At 38.0% G+C, this 16,069-nt stretch overlaps 1 protein-coding gene across 4 annotated transcripts in view; it reads left to right on the forward strand.

The window, feature by feature from the left end:
• The window catches only part of BABAM2 (BRISC and BRCA1 A complex member 2), a 569,726-nt gene that overhangs the window by 323,337 nt on the left and 230,320 nt on the right, over window positions 1-16,069 (forward strand). For all 4 annotated transcript variants that reach the window (XM_004452354.4, XM_071211921.1, XM_058287779.2 and 1 more), the window contains one exon: window positions 9,705-9,814. In XM_004452354.4, coding sequence (XP_004452411.1) covers window positions 9,705-9,814 — 110 coding nt within the window. The remainder of the gene's footprint in view (window positions 1-9,704; window positions 9,815-16,069) is intronic.

The following is a 16,069-nucleotide window of genomic DNA, read 5'->3' on the forward strand; positions in this document are numbered from 1 at the left end:
TGTATTTTTCCCCTTCCTGGGGAGATTCATTACTCTCCTGCTTCATCTCCTTCCTTGTCAAAGCCTAATGCCAGGAAAGAGAATGAGGAACTGATTCTCACTACATGGAAACAACTGATGAGTTTCTCAGCCTTTCCTTATAGGGCTTTTGACAATTCATCATGTACTATCTTGTAGGATCTCTTAAGAAGAAGAGGAAACAAGCATTTCTCCTCTTCACGTGTTTATATCTACCTTTTTGAGGGGGAGACTGATTCTTGAAATTCTTTTTTCCTTTATTGTGCTTATCATAGTGTCTTGCACGTAGTAGGTAAAGCATAATAAATATTAACAGTGACACCACATTGTGTGTTGTTTCAAGGTTTATTAGCTTTTGTTGTAGAAGATAAGTTTACATTAGAAATGGCAAAAGATTGTTCTTACCTTTCTGTACTCCAGGGTTTGATCTCCTAGTTAAGCATCTGAATGTGTGTTTTCCTTTTATTCTAGGGGATCACCTCAGCCTGGGGGAAAATGACTTATTCTGTCCCAACTTATACCAAGTGAATTGTATTTGGAAAGTCAAGTCAATAATTTACATAAATGTCTTTTCTTTCTAGTAGGGAAGTCTGCTTGTGAAACTCATTTTTGGATCAGTAGTTTGCTGGTAAGCATATGTAGTCTTTCTTTTACACATACATTCATACAGTTGTTCATCAAATAGTTATTGGGTGCCTTTTTTGTGTGTGGCAGGCTCCATTCTAGGCACTAGAAATATAAAAGTGAATGCAACATGGTAACTATTCTTAAGGAACTTAGATAAGTGATAAGTGCAGGCAGATAAATAACTTTAATAAACAAAACTATTAAATATTACAGTGCAAAGGGTATAGCTGAAGTTCTGTAGGATTTCAGAGGGATAACTATGACATCACAACTTAGAGATGTCTGGAGATATGGTTCAATATGATTTGTGAAATAATTAACAAAAATGGTCCCTTGAATGAGCCCAGAAGAAGCTTCTCAGCAGACTTATTAAGAGGACAATTTTTAGGACAACAGGGGAAACTCTATACTTCCCGATTCTCTCTATCAAAACCCTGATGAGGGAAACGGACTTTGGCCCAGTGGTTAGGGCGTCCGTCTACCATATAGGAGGTCCGCGGTTCAAACCCCGGGCCTCCTTGACCCGTGTGGAGCTGGCCATGCGCAGCGCTGATGCGCGCAAGGAGTGCCGTGCCACGCAAGGGTGTCCCCCGCGTGGGGGAGCCCCACACGCAAGGAGTGCGCCCGTGAGGAAAGCCGCCCAGCGTGAAAAGAAAGAGCAGCCTGCCCAGGAATGGCGCCGCCCACACTTCCCGTGCCGCTGACGACAACAGAAGCGGACAAAGAAACAAGACGCAGCAAACAGACACCGAGAACAGACAACCAGGGAGGGTGGGGGGATTAAATAAATAAATAAATCTTTAAAAAAAAAAAACCCTGATGAGTGGAAAAGGTGGCAGAAGTGAGGAAACAGTATTTGTGTCAAATGAGAATCCTGGTTATACTGCAGACTTCTCCTTACCCAGCCTCCCTGACCTCCTGAAGAAAAGGCTCTATTTCACACACCCTTTGGAATAATGCTATGGATATACAAAGACAATTTGGTAGTTCTCAATTATATCTCTGTTAGCTGTAATAGCTGATGGGACAGTATTTGACCAGCTAAGTCATGATCATCATTATTTTAAAAGAGCTAGGGCTTTATGCCCAAACTTTATTTGTAAAATGTATTTCAATTTATCTTTAACCAGAATGTTATGCTGCACGAGGCAGATTCCTACATAAATGAGAGCAGTGACATGGTCTTTGTTTATGAAAATAAGATTAAAAAGCAACAACAACAAATTTTAAAAATCTAACTCTATACCGTATAATGACATCTATTAATAATAATAATGAACTCAAGGTATCAGTTTTGGAAAACATGGGCAGGTGGCAACAACTCTATCCTGGTATCCTGGATTCACCCTGTAAGAACTGGCTATTTCAAGAACATTGCAGGTATCCTTTCTTAATCTGACAGGCAGCTCTTATTTTCACTGAATACAGTTAGTTAATCATAGAATATGCCTACACATACATTACTGAAGGAGACTGTAGAACCTCAGGGGTCTCTTAGTGAAACCACACCCCCTTCTTTAACGGAGTCTGTGTAAAGATGTCAACTGAATGCATTTTATTTGGGATAGTGGTGTCTATACTCTTTAGTCTTTATGCCCTTATGAACTTTAATTTCTTGCTTTTTAGTTTCTGAAAGTAAACATAAAACACAAAAAGCATATACTGCTCAATCTGTCTGTTTTGAATACCCATGATATGCCTGATGCAGGCACGAGAGGAGAGTCTATTCTGGATAATATGAGAAGAAATGATCCCTGAAGTGGCCAATGGTCTTTTGGAGCATAGGGGACCTAGACACTAAGTCAAGAACAAGTAAATATTTAGTAATTCTACATTTGATATCTTTTCTGCCTTTAAGTACTCAAGTTTTCAGTATCTTTCTTTGAGCATTGATACTGGTGCCCAGAACCTGGTGGCATTGTGGATGGGGTGCAGGCTCTGAGTCAATGGATATGGATTTCAAATTCATCTTTGCCACTTATCAGCTGTGTGACCTTAAGCAGGTTATTTTAATATCTCTTAGCTTCTGTTTCCTCATTTGCAAGTGTGACTAATAATAGTACTTACTTTATACAGTTGTTATGAAGAATATCTGAAGTAATGTTTATAAAGCACCAAGCAAAGTGACTGTTGAATAGACAATAAATTTCAGCTGTTATTATATTATTAGGCAAAATAGGAAGTAGATGATCTATACTGTGCCCTCAAGAAATTTGCAGTCTATTTAGAATATAAAATATATTCTGTTCAAGCATTTTAGAGATTTAATAAAGCCACATGTTGAAAACTATGGAGGGCAAGCATAGATGAACTTGAAGTTGAAAGGAATCCTAATGGAGCAAGTAAATTTGTAGTCAGAGTTAAAGAAATTAAAGCCACGTGGGGTAAGGAAAAGAGAGAATAAGCTTTTTGATAAGAGGAATGATGAGGACAAAGGCATTAGTCAAAAGCTAGTAAAATATATGGGGAGTCATCCAATTTTTCTGAGCAGGCAGGGAAAATTGGTGTATTCCTGTTTTAAATTTGGAGAAACCAAATCATAAGTAATTCTGTTAAATGCTGCCTTCATTTGGGATTGTAGTATATCAAAAGAATTTTTAACCAAGAGCTCGGTAGGAGGTAGAGATAAGCCTCAAACAGTCCTTGGAATCCCTGACCCAGCATTGCTCATTTCTTTGCTGCATGGAAAGGGGGCAGGCAACTCAGGGCTTGGGAGACACACAACAGGCACAAGAGCCAGCCACATGACACCTATTTATTTGGCTCAACTTAACCCCTTATCTTTAGATTTATTTTGCTTTCTGATTGTACTTCTTTCCTTGGCACTTCTCTATTTCCCATTATTTTTATGAAGAAGAAATTACCTGATTTCCAAAATGACCGGTGCTTTTAGCTGACTGAGACCACTTAGCAGCGAGACCATTGTCTTATATATATATTATTTTCCTTGTTCTTAAATATTTCTTCTGCTTAGATTTCATTCCATTCCTGGTATCTTCATTGTCATTTCCTAATGCTTACAGAATCCAGATTCAAATTTTGATTGGGACTGCTTATGCTGATATACAACGTAGTGCATCAAAATGAGTTTTTATCCTCTAGCTCTGTCTTAAGTGTTGAGAGGCCACTACTGATTCTCCATAAAGCCTTCTTTGGCCACTCTCATTATACTCTCCCTGTTGTCTATCTCCTGGCTTTTCATTTTTTCCCCATAATATTTATAACTTATTGAATATTTTCCTTTTTTTGTTATATGACTGAATAAACGATAGCATCATGAGAGTCTTGTTTTCTCAAACCACTTGAAAAAAAACTTGACTTTGAAAAAAATCTGAATTTTTGCAGTCTGTTGATGATAAATTTCTATTAACTGCTGGGACCTTTTGAGTATATTTCAAAGTAAGATTCTGGTTTCGAAATTTTAATTCACTTACAGCTTTTCAAAAACTTATCTCTTTTATATAATGAGGGTACTTACCCAGACGTGGCTTTTGTTCACCCTAGGAATCATGATTAATGCCATTTTTAATGCAACCCAAAATGGTGCTTACTTGAATTTTGACATACTATTATCCCTTCTTTATAGTCATTATAAAGTCATTATGCCCACAGACTGGTTTTGCTAGAAATAGTCATAGTTTTGTTACAAGCCTTCTCGAATTGAGAAATACAGTAGCTCTTTACAGTTTAGTTGTATGCTATGAATCTTGAAACCCAAAGTATTCCTCAGTTTAGAAAACCGTGGTTTATTTGATTCGTTTATATATTCTTTCAGTCACTTAGGCATTAATTCATTTTTTAAGCCAATTTGTTATTTATATACTATATTCCAAATACTAGGGATGCAAAGGTGGACAGGAAAAGCTTCCAGCCTGTAAGAAACTTACTATCTAGCAGATATTCTTTTCAGCCATCAGAACCCCTTTCTGCTAGTCACATACTAAGCCAAATCCACTGTTAAATTTCAGCGAGATATCATGGCCATTATTTTATTGTCTCACCGTATGTTTGCCAGTACTTGGCACACTTTTATAAAGGTAGAAAGGCAATATTCTTTTCTCACTTCAGCAGATTTAGCATCTTTTCCTCCATTTTAACCTATTGCAGTTTCAAATGGTGCTGATAGAAAGCCCTGAAAATGTATGGTGGTACATTTTAAAATGTACCCTACTGCACTATAACCACCCCCTGTTTTCCAAATGCTGCCATTAGTGGTTACAGTAATTATCTGTAATGTTAGCCTCTAAGAACCGTGGTACAAGAGCTTCTTTTATAATTTCCCAGATGGGAAGGAGCACATGAACAAGACTGTTAGAGTTGCAGAAACTGGAAACAATGCTGTTGTGAATTTATATTTTTGGAACTCTTTGGGCTTATTTAAGTACTCACAGTCAAACTTAGGTATCCATTAGGAATCAAATACTAAGGCAGGGAAAACTCATGTGCCACACCATGAGAAATAAAATATATTAAAGTAGTTAAAAAATGAACCCCAGGGCATACTATTTTCATATTTGGATTAATGTTTTGTGTGTTCTGCAGGATGCCAGATGATGAATGTTGATTATATAAACCAGGATCATTCCCATTTGTTTGGAGGATAGTCTCTAAGCATTTCTGTTTTGTGTTTGAATAGTAGCAAAATGGGAAGATAAAAATAGAAAAGGGAAATAATTATAAATTATCTGTAGGCATCTCGAATGAAGCTGCTAATTAAAAGGTTTTTCAGTGGCCCCAGATTTTGCAGTGAACTTTTGCAGGCTTTTGTGACTTGTGGTCAAAGCTTCTAGCCTTGATCTTTTGCAAGGAAACTCCGTTCTTGGGGGAAGGTATCTGAAAGTCATTGTTATTTCTTGTTTAATGTCTTTCTTGAGGTGATCATTGTAACTGTAAAGACCACTTGTGCACTGAGATCATATTATGAATGTGAGTACTTGCAAGCTCAGCTTTAACCTTAATTTTAGATATTGTGTGTTTTAGAGTCATGCCATATATCTAAATAGTCTGTCTTTGTTAAGGACCTTAAGTATTTTTTAAAATTTCCATCCTCATTTTACAGAAAGGAAAAATCAAGGTCAAATACTTTGCATCTGTAAAAGAGCAAGAAGTGGTAGGTGAGGTCACAATTTAAGTCTCTGCTCTCCATTGTTCTGGGAACTTGGTGTATTATGAGGAGCAAGGAGTCAGTATTGTTTTCAGACTTTTTTAATGAACAGGAACTTCTGTAAAGCAACTTCCTGAAAATCACTAGACTTAGGGATTAGGATTCGTTTGTTCACTGCTTCAGTCATCCATTCAGCATGAGATTTCTATGTGCCAGATACTGTGCTATGGTCCTCCCCTCCCCACTCCATTAATTTGGAAAAAATTAAGCCATCCTTCCTATACATACCACAAATATATTCCAGATGTATTAAAAATCTATAGGTAAAAATAAAATTATAAAAATTTTAGATGAAAAATTAGGTAATTAGTTAAATAACCTCAGATGGCAGGAAATATTGACCAGAGTTAACTATAAAATCTAAACTTTCTGTGATAACGAAGGAGCTCCCAAAGTAAAAAATCAAAAGCTAGACTCAGAATATTTATAACACATGTGATAGACAAAGAGTGAATAAACCTAATAGAGCTCGGGTGGCAGACTTGGCCTAGTGGTTAGGGCATCGCTCTACCACATGGGAGGTCCGCGGTTCAAACCCCGGGCCTCCTTGACCCGTGTGGAGCTGGCCCATGCGCAGTGCTGATGCTGGCAAGGAGTGCCCAGCCCCGCAGGGGTGTCCCCCGCAGAGGGGAGCCCCACAAGCAAGGGAAAGCTGCCCAGCATGAAAGAAAGTGCAGCCTGCCCAGGAATGGTGCCGCGCACACGGACAGCTGACAAAAGATGACAAGATTACGCAACCAAAAGAAACACAGATTCCCATCCTGCTCACAACAACAGAAGCGGACAAAAGAAGATGCAGCAAATAGACACAGAGAGCAGACAGCTGGGGGGGGGGGGAGGGAGGGAAGGGGAGAGAAATAAATAAATAAATCTTTAAAAAAAATAAATAAGTAAACAAAGAACTCCTGCAGATTGTTCATAAAAAGACCAAGAGTCACCATGGGCCCCAACGGGAGGGGGAGGGAGGAATAAAATAGAAGGAACGGGGTATTTTGGGGTAATGGAAGTGTTCTACATGAACTTGCAATGATAGATAATGGCCATGATAAATTTCATCAAAAATTTATAAAAGTGTATGGTCCAAAATGTAAAACCATAATGTAAACCACTGACCATGGTTAGTAGCAATGTTTAAATATTTGTATATCAGTTATAACAAATGTATCATCCACATATTAAAAAGTTATCTATATGGGAAAGGAGAAGAGGGGGAGGATGTTGAGTATATGGGAGTCTCCTGTATTCTGTACTTGACTTTACTGTGGCATAAAACTTCTTTGAAGACTAAATGGAAAAAAGTAAGACAGTGGGGGGAATGAATGGAAGAAAACAATGTCACTGTACATATGGTACAACACATCTTACAGTGATGAATGGCAAAATGTCAAAAAAAATTTATTATTTCATTATCTTTTAATGTCCCAACTTTTTTATTCTATTTTATTTTTAATTAAAAAAATTTTTTTTCTGTGTTTTATTTCTTATGTTTAAAACTGTTGTTATTATTTCATTTTCTTATTAATTGTATTTGGCTATTTTATTGACTTTATTTTTGAAGAAGTTTTGGATCACAGAAGGTTTACAGCTGTAGCAGGGGAGAATCATTGGTGTGGGGTGTCCATGGGGTGATGGCCAAAGAGACAGGAGAAGACCAAGAAATTATGGTGTTTAAGAAGCAAGACTAGACAGTGTCTCTAGAGGAGAGTAATCCCCTAAGTCAAATACTGTTCAGAGATCAAGAGAGATAAGGCTAGAAAAGATTTTGCTGTGTTTAGTGGGTGCCCTTGGTGGGAACAGTCTTGATGAACTTGTAGGGTCAGAAGCCTTTTGTTGTGGGCCATGGGGTAAGTGGGAGGGAAGCAAGTAGCAACAGGGAGTGTAGACCACTCTTTCAAGCATTCTGTTAAGGGAAGGAGAGAGATCCAGAGGACTATGTCGAGTCCAGCAAGATTCTTTTCTTGTTGAAATTTTTATTTTTTAAAGTGGGTGAGACTTACAGTCCCTGTCCTTGTGTATACAAGCCACACCCATGCATCTTAACAGGCACACTGGAAGGCAGAGCAAGGAGACAGGATGTGGGAGCTGAGCAGGATGAGAGGGTGGTGGCCAGCTTTCCCAGGAGGCAGAAAAACAGGGTGGGAGGTTGGATTTAGACAGAAGGAAGGCCATAGTTATCTCCTGTTCTCATGGGCAGTAATTCTTAAATCTATATTAGGACTCCCCTAGGATGGACACTGAACCCTCCTAAGGGCCTGTGAACTGATCAGAGATGTATTATAGATCAGTTCTTACCGTCCATTTGGGTAAATGATGTGCAATTCAATTATACTATTTATATATATTTAAAAATAAATTGTTAGGGATTACTAAAAAATGGTATTCACAAGTTAAAATCAACATGCTACTAGAATTTATTTTAAATCAGCATCTTATTCAGAAGTCTGGCAGACACTCAGTGCTTGGCATTTTATATAAAACATAAGCATATAGTTGTAAGTCCCGTGATTTTTTTTTTATTGTAGATGTGCTATGTTCATTTTTTTTCTATTTTTATTTAATTTTTTATTGTAATAATATATATGACTCAGAATTTCCCATTTTAACCACACTGAAGTATACAATCCAGTAATATTAATTATATTCACAATATTGTCCTACCATCACCAAGATCCACTACCCAAACTTTGTTGTCATCTCAAACAGAAATTCTGTATCCATTAAACAATAAGTCTCCATCCCACCTGCCCTGCCTGCTGTCCCTCTTGCCCCTTCCCCCTGGCCCTGGTAGCCTGTAATCTACTTTCTGTCTCTATAATTTGCTTATTGTAGGTATTTCTGATAAATGAGATAATGCAATATTTGTCCTTTTGTGTCTGGCTTATTTCACTCAACCTGATTTCTGCAAGGTTTATCCATGTTGTAATGTATATCAGAACTTCATTCCTTTTTATGGCCAAATAATATTCCATTGTAGGTATATACCACATTTTGTTTATCCATTTATCAGTTCATGGAAACTTGGATTGTTTTCACCTTATACATTCTACAGTTTTGATTCACGACACTCAGTATGTCATCAGTGTTGGCTTGAGTTGGTTATGGTATTCAATTGCTGCTATACCTGCTTTTTAATTATAAATTTCAGTAAGTTTAGCTTTATTATAACATGTTAGTTTATTGTAGATTGTTTAGTAAATCCAACAATGATGCTTACATGCATCAACAATGCATTTTTATCTTATAATATTCTTATACCTAGACTTTAAAGTTATATATGCCTATGGTTTACATATGAATCATCCATAATCATTTTCTTAAAGTAAATGGGTACATGTCCCCCTGTCATTTAGTTGTGCAGTGACACACTTCATAGTGATATATATCATGGGAATTTTTGCCATTTAAATAACTTGGACTATAAAAGTAGGTCTGATAAAATTACTGGGTATTTTAATGTTTCTGTTTTGTAATATAAATAATGACTCATATTTTTCCTATAAAAAAGTAATTAATAAGCCGTTTATATATAACTAGCAACATGTTTACAGCAATTGTTGACTGTGTTTTTGTCTAATTCTTTGTTATCACCATGCTCCTTAACATGCCAGACCAGACCTGGAAACCCTTCTTTGTTTTCCCTTGGAATGTGAGAAGGAGCAAGGTAGTTGGTCCATGGGGTCTTGTGTCTTACCATAGTGGGCTTTGGCCAGAAAATTTGAAAGCCATCACTCTAGAGGAGTTACTAAGTATGTGGCAAGGATATGCTGAAGTACTAAGATAAAATCCAGATAACTCATACACAGTGGCCTCAATGCTGGTTGACTCTGAGATTGTTATAAAAAGATGTTATGAGAGCAAGTATCGATGACATTGTCTTTTTTACTTCCTGTTTAAGGATGTAAATGAAGACCCTGGGGAAGATGTGGCCCTCCTTTCTGTCAGTTTTGAGGACACTGAAGCCACTCAGGTGTACCCCAAGCTTTACTTGTCACCCCGAATTGAACAGTAAGTGCCAAGAATCAGGAACTTCATGAAACCTGTCATTTATTATTGTTAACCAAACGTATCTTGCTATTTCTTTTGCTGGTCTTGAACTCTTAAAATTGTCTCTCTTTATTGGCTTTTGTCTTCTTAAAAATGAATTGCGTTAGGAGTTTAGATTGCAGAGTAAGTTAGTATTTGCATTGCAATCTTTTGGTGAGTCATAGCATTGTATTGTTTGTCATAGGAATACTGTATCTTTGTAGAGTGAGAATAGTCAACCTCCTGTTCCCTGGGATACTAAGGTTATATAGCCTGAAGAGGGCTGCTAAGCAAACAACATCTGACCCAATTTCTTATATATTTGTATATCTTACAGTTATTTGTAAAAATATTACTGGTCTCCTTAAAATAATAAGCAAAAACTTGTTCAGAAATTAGTAAAGGCAGTATTAAAAGTAGATAGCTTAAAAGGTAATGTTTGAATCTTATTTTTGTCTGTTTAAATAGCTCTGTATAACTTTACACAACATTTAAGCTACATAGTAAAAGTAGTTTGCTTTTTAACAAGTTACTTTATTCATCAGTAATGAATTTCACAAGGTCTGGTCTCACAATGTGCTTATGGTTGGCTAAAATACTTTAGTAGCTTATTCTACTTCAAAGGAAACTGAGGGTCGCTGAAAATTGATTGTAAGCAGATTTGGTTGGGAACTTCTGACAGGACAGATTATTCATCAGCAGACAGTTTTTATAGATTCTGATTGAAATGTATTATTAAAGTTCTCTGCAAGTCATTTAGTCAGGATTGACTGATTTCAATCTTCAAGTAGATGAGGTCACCATCCAACATTCACATACAAAGCCATTTTCACCCCTTCTGACCTTTGTTGCTCTAATTCCTGAATCATGGACACACCATTTACAATATATATATAATACTTTGTGATATAAGACACAGATTGTTCATACCCAAATATAGGAGATATGAGCCTCTATAGAACAAGCGATCTGTCATTTACTTATGTGTCTCTGACAACACCCAATGCAAGGTTTATAGTAGCAGGTGCTTGATGAGTGCTTTATTTTTTAATTGAAAATCCTGATCTATATCAGTAAGAGGTCAAAGGGTGCCAAAGGTAGTATAACAATATGGAAAAAGGCAAGGACTCTTGAGTCAAACAAATCTGATTTAAACCTGGGGTCTGCCACTTACCAGCTGGCACAATATTTAACATCTCTGAGCTTGTTAATTCATCTGTAAAATAGGGATAATAATACCCTTTCCTAGTGTTGTTTTGAGGATTCTATTAAATACTGTTCATAAAGTATTAATTGCTGTCCCTGCCACTATAACAAACACTCAGCAAGTAGTGGCTATTAGTGTTGTTATTATTCATCTATTTCATGGGAGAAAAGTAAACGAGCAAGTAATTGATTAGCAATCACTTCTACAGAGAAGAGTACAGGCAAATAAGTGAGCAAATACTAATTCTAGAGAAGTCATTCAGGAGGTACTTGAGTTAAATTCAGAGGCTGTTAAGAGAAAAGAGAGTTAATGAAACAATCACAGGATGTGGGTAATGAGGAAATACTAGTTAAGCTGTAGCCAATAAATGTCCAGCTAGAGAAAGTTTTTCTAGCACCCAGGTTATATTTCTTTGAGGTTACTACACCTAGTTTGCAAATAAACTTGCTAAGAAAAGATTTCTCATTCTAAAAATGGAAGATATGATATGGAAAATCATCAGTGAAGGGCATCTTTTCAAAGTTATTTTTTCTTAGATTTAGCTTTCTACATTTTTTTTGCCTCCTTTTATGTTAAGAATGGATCGTGGCTTAGCTTTCCAGATCAGTTTCCTATCACTTCCCCTCATGCAGCCTGTTCTTCAGCCAGATCTGATTTCTTGGAGTCCTCTAATTTTACCTGTACACTTTTTTTTTTTTTTTAAGATTTATTTATTTATTTATTTCCCTCCCCCTTCCCCAGTTGTCTGTTCTCTGTGTCTATTTGCTGCGTCTTGTTTCTTTGTCCGCTTCTGTTGTCGTCAGCGGCATGGAAAGTGTGGGCGGCGCTATTCCTGGGCAGGCTGCACTCTCCTCCGCACTGGGCGGCTCTCCTTATGGGGCGCACTCCTTGTGCGTGGGGCTCCCCTACGCGGGGGACACCCCTGCGTGGCACGGCACTCCTTGCACGCATCACCACTGCGCATGGGCCAGCACCACACGGGTCAAGGAGGCCCAGGGTTTGAACCGCGGACCTCCCATGTGGTAGACGCACGCCCAAACTACTGGGCCAAGTCCGTTTCCCCTCACCTGTACACTTTTGCCCCTGTGCCCTTATTAAAGCTGTTTGCTCTGTGTAAAATGCCTCTCTCTAACCTTCTCTTCCTTTTGAAATTGTCTACATTTTCTAAGACCTTATTCAAATGCCATCTCTACCAGCCTTTCCCAGAGCTCAGTCTAGCTCTCCCACTCTGAACACTAAATATATATCACTATTATAATCTGCCCACTATAGCTATAGTTACTGATGTACATTTTTTTTATCTTTTGCTAAAATGCAAGCTACTCAAGGGCAAGGAACAAATCTTTTCACTCCTTTGATGCCTTACACAAATGCAATACAGAGTAAACAATTGCCTAATTGGCAGTATTCTAGGTTAATAAGTAATTCTTACAAAGAAACTTGAAAATGGTGCTTTTGAGAGTTTTCCTGGTTCACACAAGTTCACTTTGGTAGAACCATCTTTATAATACCAATGAAAACTACCAAAATTCGTTACATCTTTGAATAGAAGTTTTGAAAATGAGGTTTTAGAGAAAGGCTAGAATAGAAAGTGATAAAATTGGGGCATGATGTTTTAAGGGCTTACATATTTGCTAAAGTTATCAATTCCTTTGGTTAATTGTTACCGGGTTCAAGGACAGAACAGAAGTCATGTCATTAAACAAGGCCAAGATCATGGATATGTTTTGAGAACTGAGTGAGGAGGGTTTGTACTATCTTTGATATTGCTTTAAGTTCTCATGTGTTTTCTATGTTTTCACTCTATGCTATCAACTTTTAGCTATTAAAAGATTGATTATAGACTCGGACTTGGAGAGGTCTTTCACTAGTCATGGTAAAAGCATCTCATGTGGTCCTGCCCATATAGTCCAGTGCCACAATCTTGCCCTCAGTTAGACCTATATTCCTTTTGGCTTCTACTGTAGTTCTTTCTAGGAAGTCCCAAGCCCTCTCCAGTGCATTTGACAGAGACTCAGAAGAAACCAATAGTCTTATCCATATTAGGTAAAAATTGGCAAGAAAGGCTTTCATTCTACCATGTGCTTTCTGTGGTCACAGAGAAAGAAATATCTTGAGCCTGGGAGAAACCCATTCCAGTCTGGCTATTATCTCTGTCTCAGCTTGTCCATGTCATGGGTAAGGATATTATGCTCACTTTAACGAGCCTCATAAATAGAAAAAGAAAAGGGCTACTTCTGGATCTTATCATCACACATAGGAAAGCGATCAATTTGCTATACCCTAAAGATTTCTAGGGACATGAATACCAAATGTCCTCAAATTAGACAATCCCTACAAAAGGGAACATCTGGCAGAGACATCGGGTAGAAAACTCCCAAGGGTATTATAATTTGATGGAAACTCTGAAATGCAATCCCACTTCTGAAGTACGACTGCTTGCCCAGAGTCCTGGAATGGTTCCTCTGGTGTCTCTGGCAGCCCTGTCGTACATGACAGCACGCCCTTTTGGTATTTAGTTGCATAGCATTTCCTGGTCTCCCACTGCACGTGTATATGACTTGCAAAATAAATGCCTTCTGAGAACTTTATGTTCTTATTGCAAAAGGGACATTTATGAAATACACATTTCAGGCTCTATACATTTGTTTACCAAGGAACCAAAACCAATCAGTTGAATTAGAGGAAAACAAGTTATGCAAAACAGATTTTTGTTGAATATTGGAGGGGAAGAAAAAACCTTGTTTCTAAGCCAGTTACCTTTTTTTTTACCCTGGCAGAAAAGCTGTGAATTTGTAGGTTACATCATCAGAGCTGGCATAAAACATGATCTACCTTTCCCTCCTCCCCAGACTGTTGGCAGTTTGAGTAGTGAAACCAAAGGTTAAATGGGATAAGAGGCTGCACATTTCTCTTCCCTGAAAGGTGTGGCTTGAGCCAGTTCTGGGAGTGGTTTGGAGAAAACCAGCTTTGTCACTCCCTGTGCTTTTCCCACTCTGTGGATAAAAAGAGAACTTCAGCCCCCAAGGCAGGCCAGGTGGCATCTTTCACAAGTACTGTGAAAGATGTTTTTAGAACTTTTTGTTGTTAAGTTGCAGTCCTCCTTGGAAATAAACACTCAAAGCTTACCATCTCACAAAAGCTCCCCATTAATGGGACATGTGCATACATTCATTCTATCAGGCAATAAGAATGCAATAAGAATTGACCAAGTATAAGGCCTCTGCTAGGTGCTTTAGAGCACCTCATAAAATAAATGAGATGTGGCTCATGCCCTTATGTTGCTTATGATATAGTAAGATAAGAACAAATATGGCAAGTTGCAACTTGTGGTTTAGCAGAAAAGACACAAGAAGACTTGGATTTAGAAACCCTTTGTTCTTCTACTTACTGGCTAGCAATCTTAGCTCAAATTACTTAGCTTCTTTGACTTTTTTTTCTTCTTCTGTAAAGGGAGACAAATCTGAGTTACTGTTTCATTTACTGCAAGGGGGGATATATTTGAAAGTTCATACTATGGTGCTTGGCATATGGTTGCTGCTTAGATAGTGCTACTTGAGCTGCAAAAATATCTAAGAAAAGGTGAATCAAGTACTGTAAGAGTTCAGGGGAGGGCAAAATTACATTTGCCTTTCACTTAGTAGAGAGGGGGTTTGGAAAATTTTGTAAAGTGTGGCTCTTATAAGGATAAATGGCTTTTCTAGAGATTAAAGATGTAATACTGTAACAATAATAAATATGCATTTGTTTAGTACTTTAAAATATTCAAACTGCTTTCCTCTTTATCATCCCTTCTGATCCTCATAATGAGTTTTCTTAGCATGTGTTTTATAATATATTTCTTTTTCTCTATGCCCTTTTGTTCTTAAGAGGGCTCCTTCACCACCTCTACTTCCTTTCTACCCATTAACTTGTGAACATTTTATCCTTAGACCTCGTGAGTGGCTTTATGTCTGTGGATGACTCCCAGATCCCTATTTTTAATCCCAGCTATTTTCGCTGCTTACAGATCTCCTTTCTGGCCTCCTGATGGACATGTTTGTGTTTATTTTTTTTTTTTTTAATATTTATTTATTATTATTATTTTTTAATTACATTAAAAAAAATATATGAGGTCCCATTCAACCCCACCGCCCCCGCCCCCCACTCCCCCCACAGCAACACTCTCTCCCATCATCGTGATACATCCATTGCACCTGGTAAGTTCATCTCTGAGCATCACTGCACCCCATAGTCAATGATCCACATCATAGCCCAGACTCTCTCACGTTCCATCCAGTGGGCCCTGGGGGGATCTACAGTGTCCCGTAATTGTCCGTGAAGCACTATCCAGGACAACTCCACGTCCCGAAAACGCCTCCACATCTCATCTCTTCCTCCCGTTCCCCACACCCAGCAGACCCCATGGCTACCGTTCCCACACCCATTCCACATTTTCTCTGTGGACATTGGATTGGTTGTGTCCATTGCACACCTATGTCAAGTGAGGGCTTAGATTCCACATGGGTACTGGATGCACTCTTCCCGCTTCTAGTTGTAGACACTCTAGGCTCCATGTTGTGGTGGTTGACCTTCTTCAACTCCATGTTAGCTGAGTGGAGTAAGTCCGATAAGTCAAAGTGTAGGAGCTGAAGTCTGTTGAGGCTCTGGGCCTGGGTGTCATATTGTTTGTGTTTAGTTGACACCTCAAACTTCAAGTGTCTGAGTTTTGGTAATGGATGAGGGTGTTGGTAGCACAACATTGTGAATGTAATTAACACCTCTGAATTATATATCTGAATGTGGTTAAAGGGAGAAATTTTAGGTTGCATATATGTTGCTAAAATAAAAATTAAAAACAAATGAAAATTGTCTGATAATAGAATCATTCCCCCAATAAATTGATGTTTTCTCATTACTGTCCTTCTTCTTTCAGGACACTCCCATTTTCTTAAGGCCCCAAGTGCAACATCTCAAAGGCACCTACTGCACTAGCAGTTCTTTCTTCACAATGTCTCTCATTCTTGTCATTTCTACTTTTGTAGCTGAGT

This window comes from Dasypus novemcinctus, chromosome 25 (genome assembly GCF_030445035.2).
Source record: "Dasypus novemcinctus isolate mDasNov1 chromosome 25, mDasNov1.1.hap2, whole genome shotgun sequence".
Classification (NCBI taxonomy): Eukaryota; Metazoa; Chordata; class Mammalia; order Cingulata; family Dasypodidae; genus Dasypus; species Dasypus novemcinctus.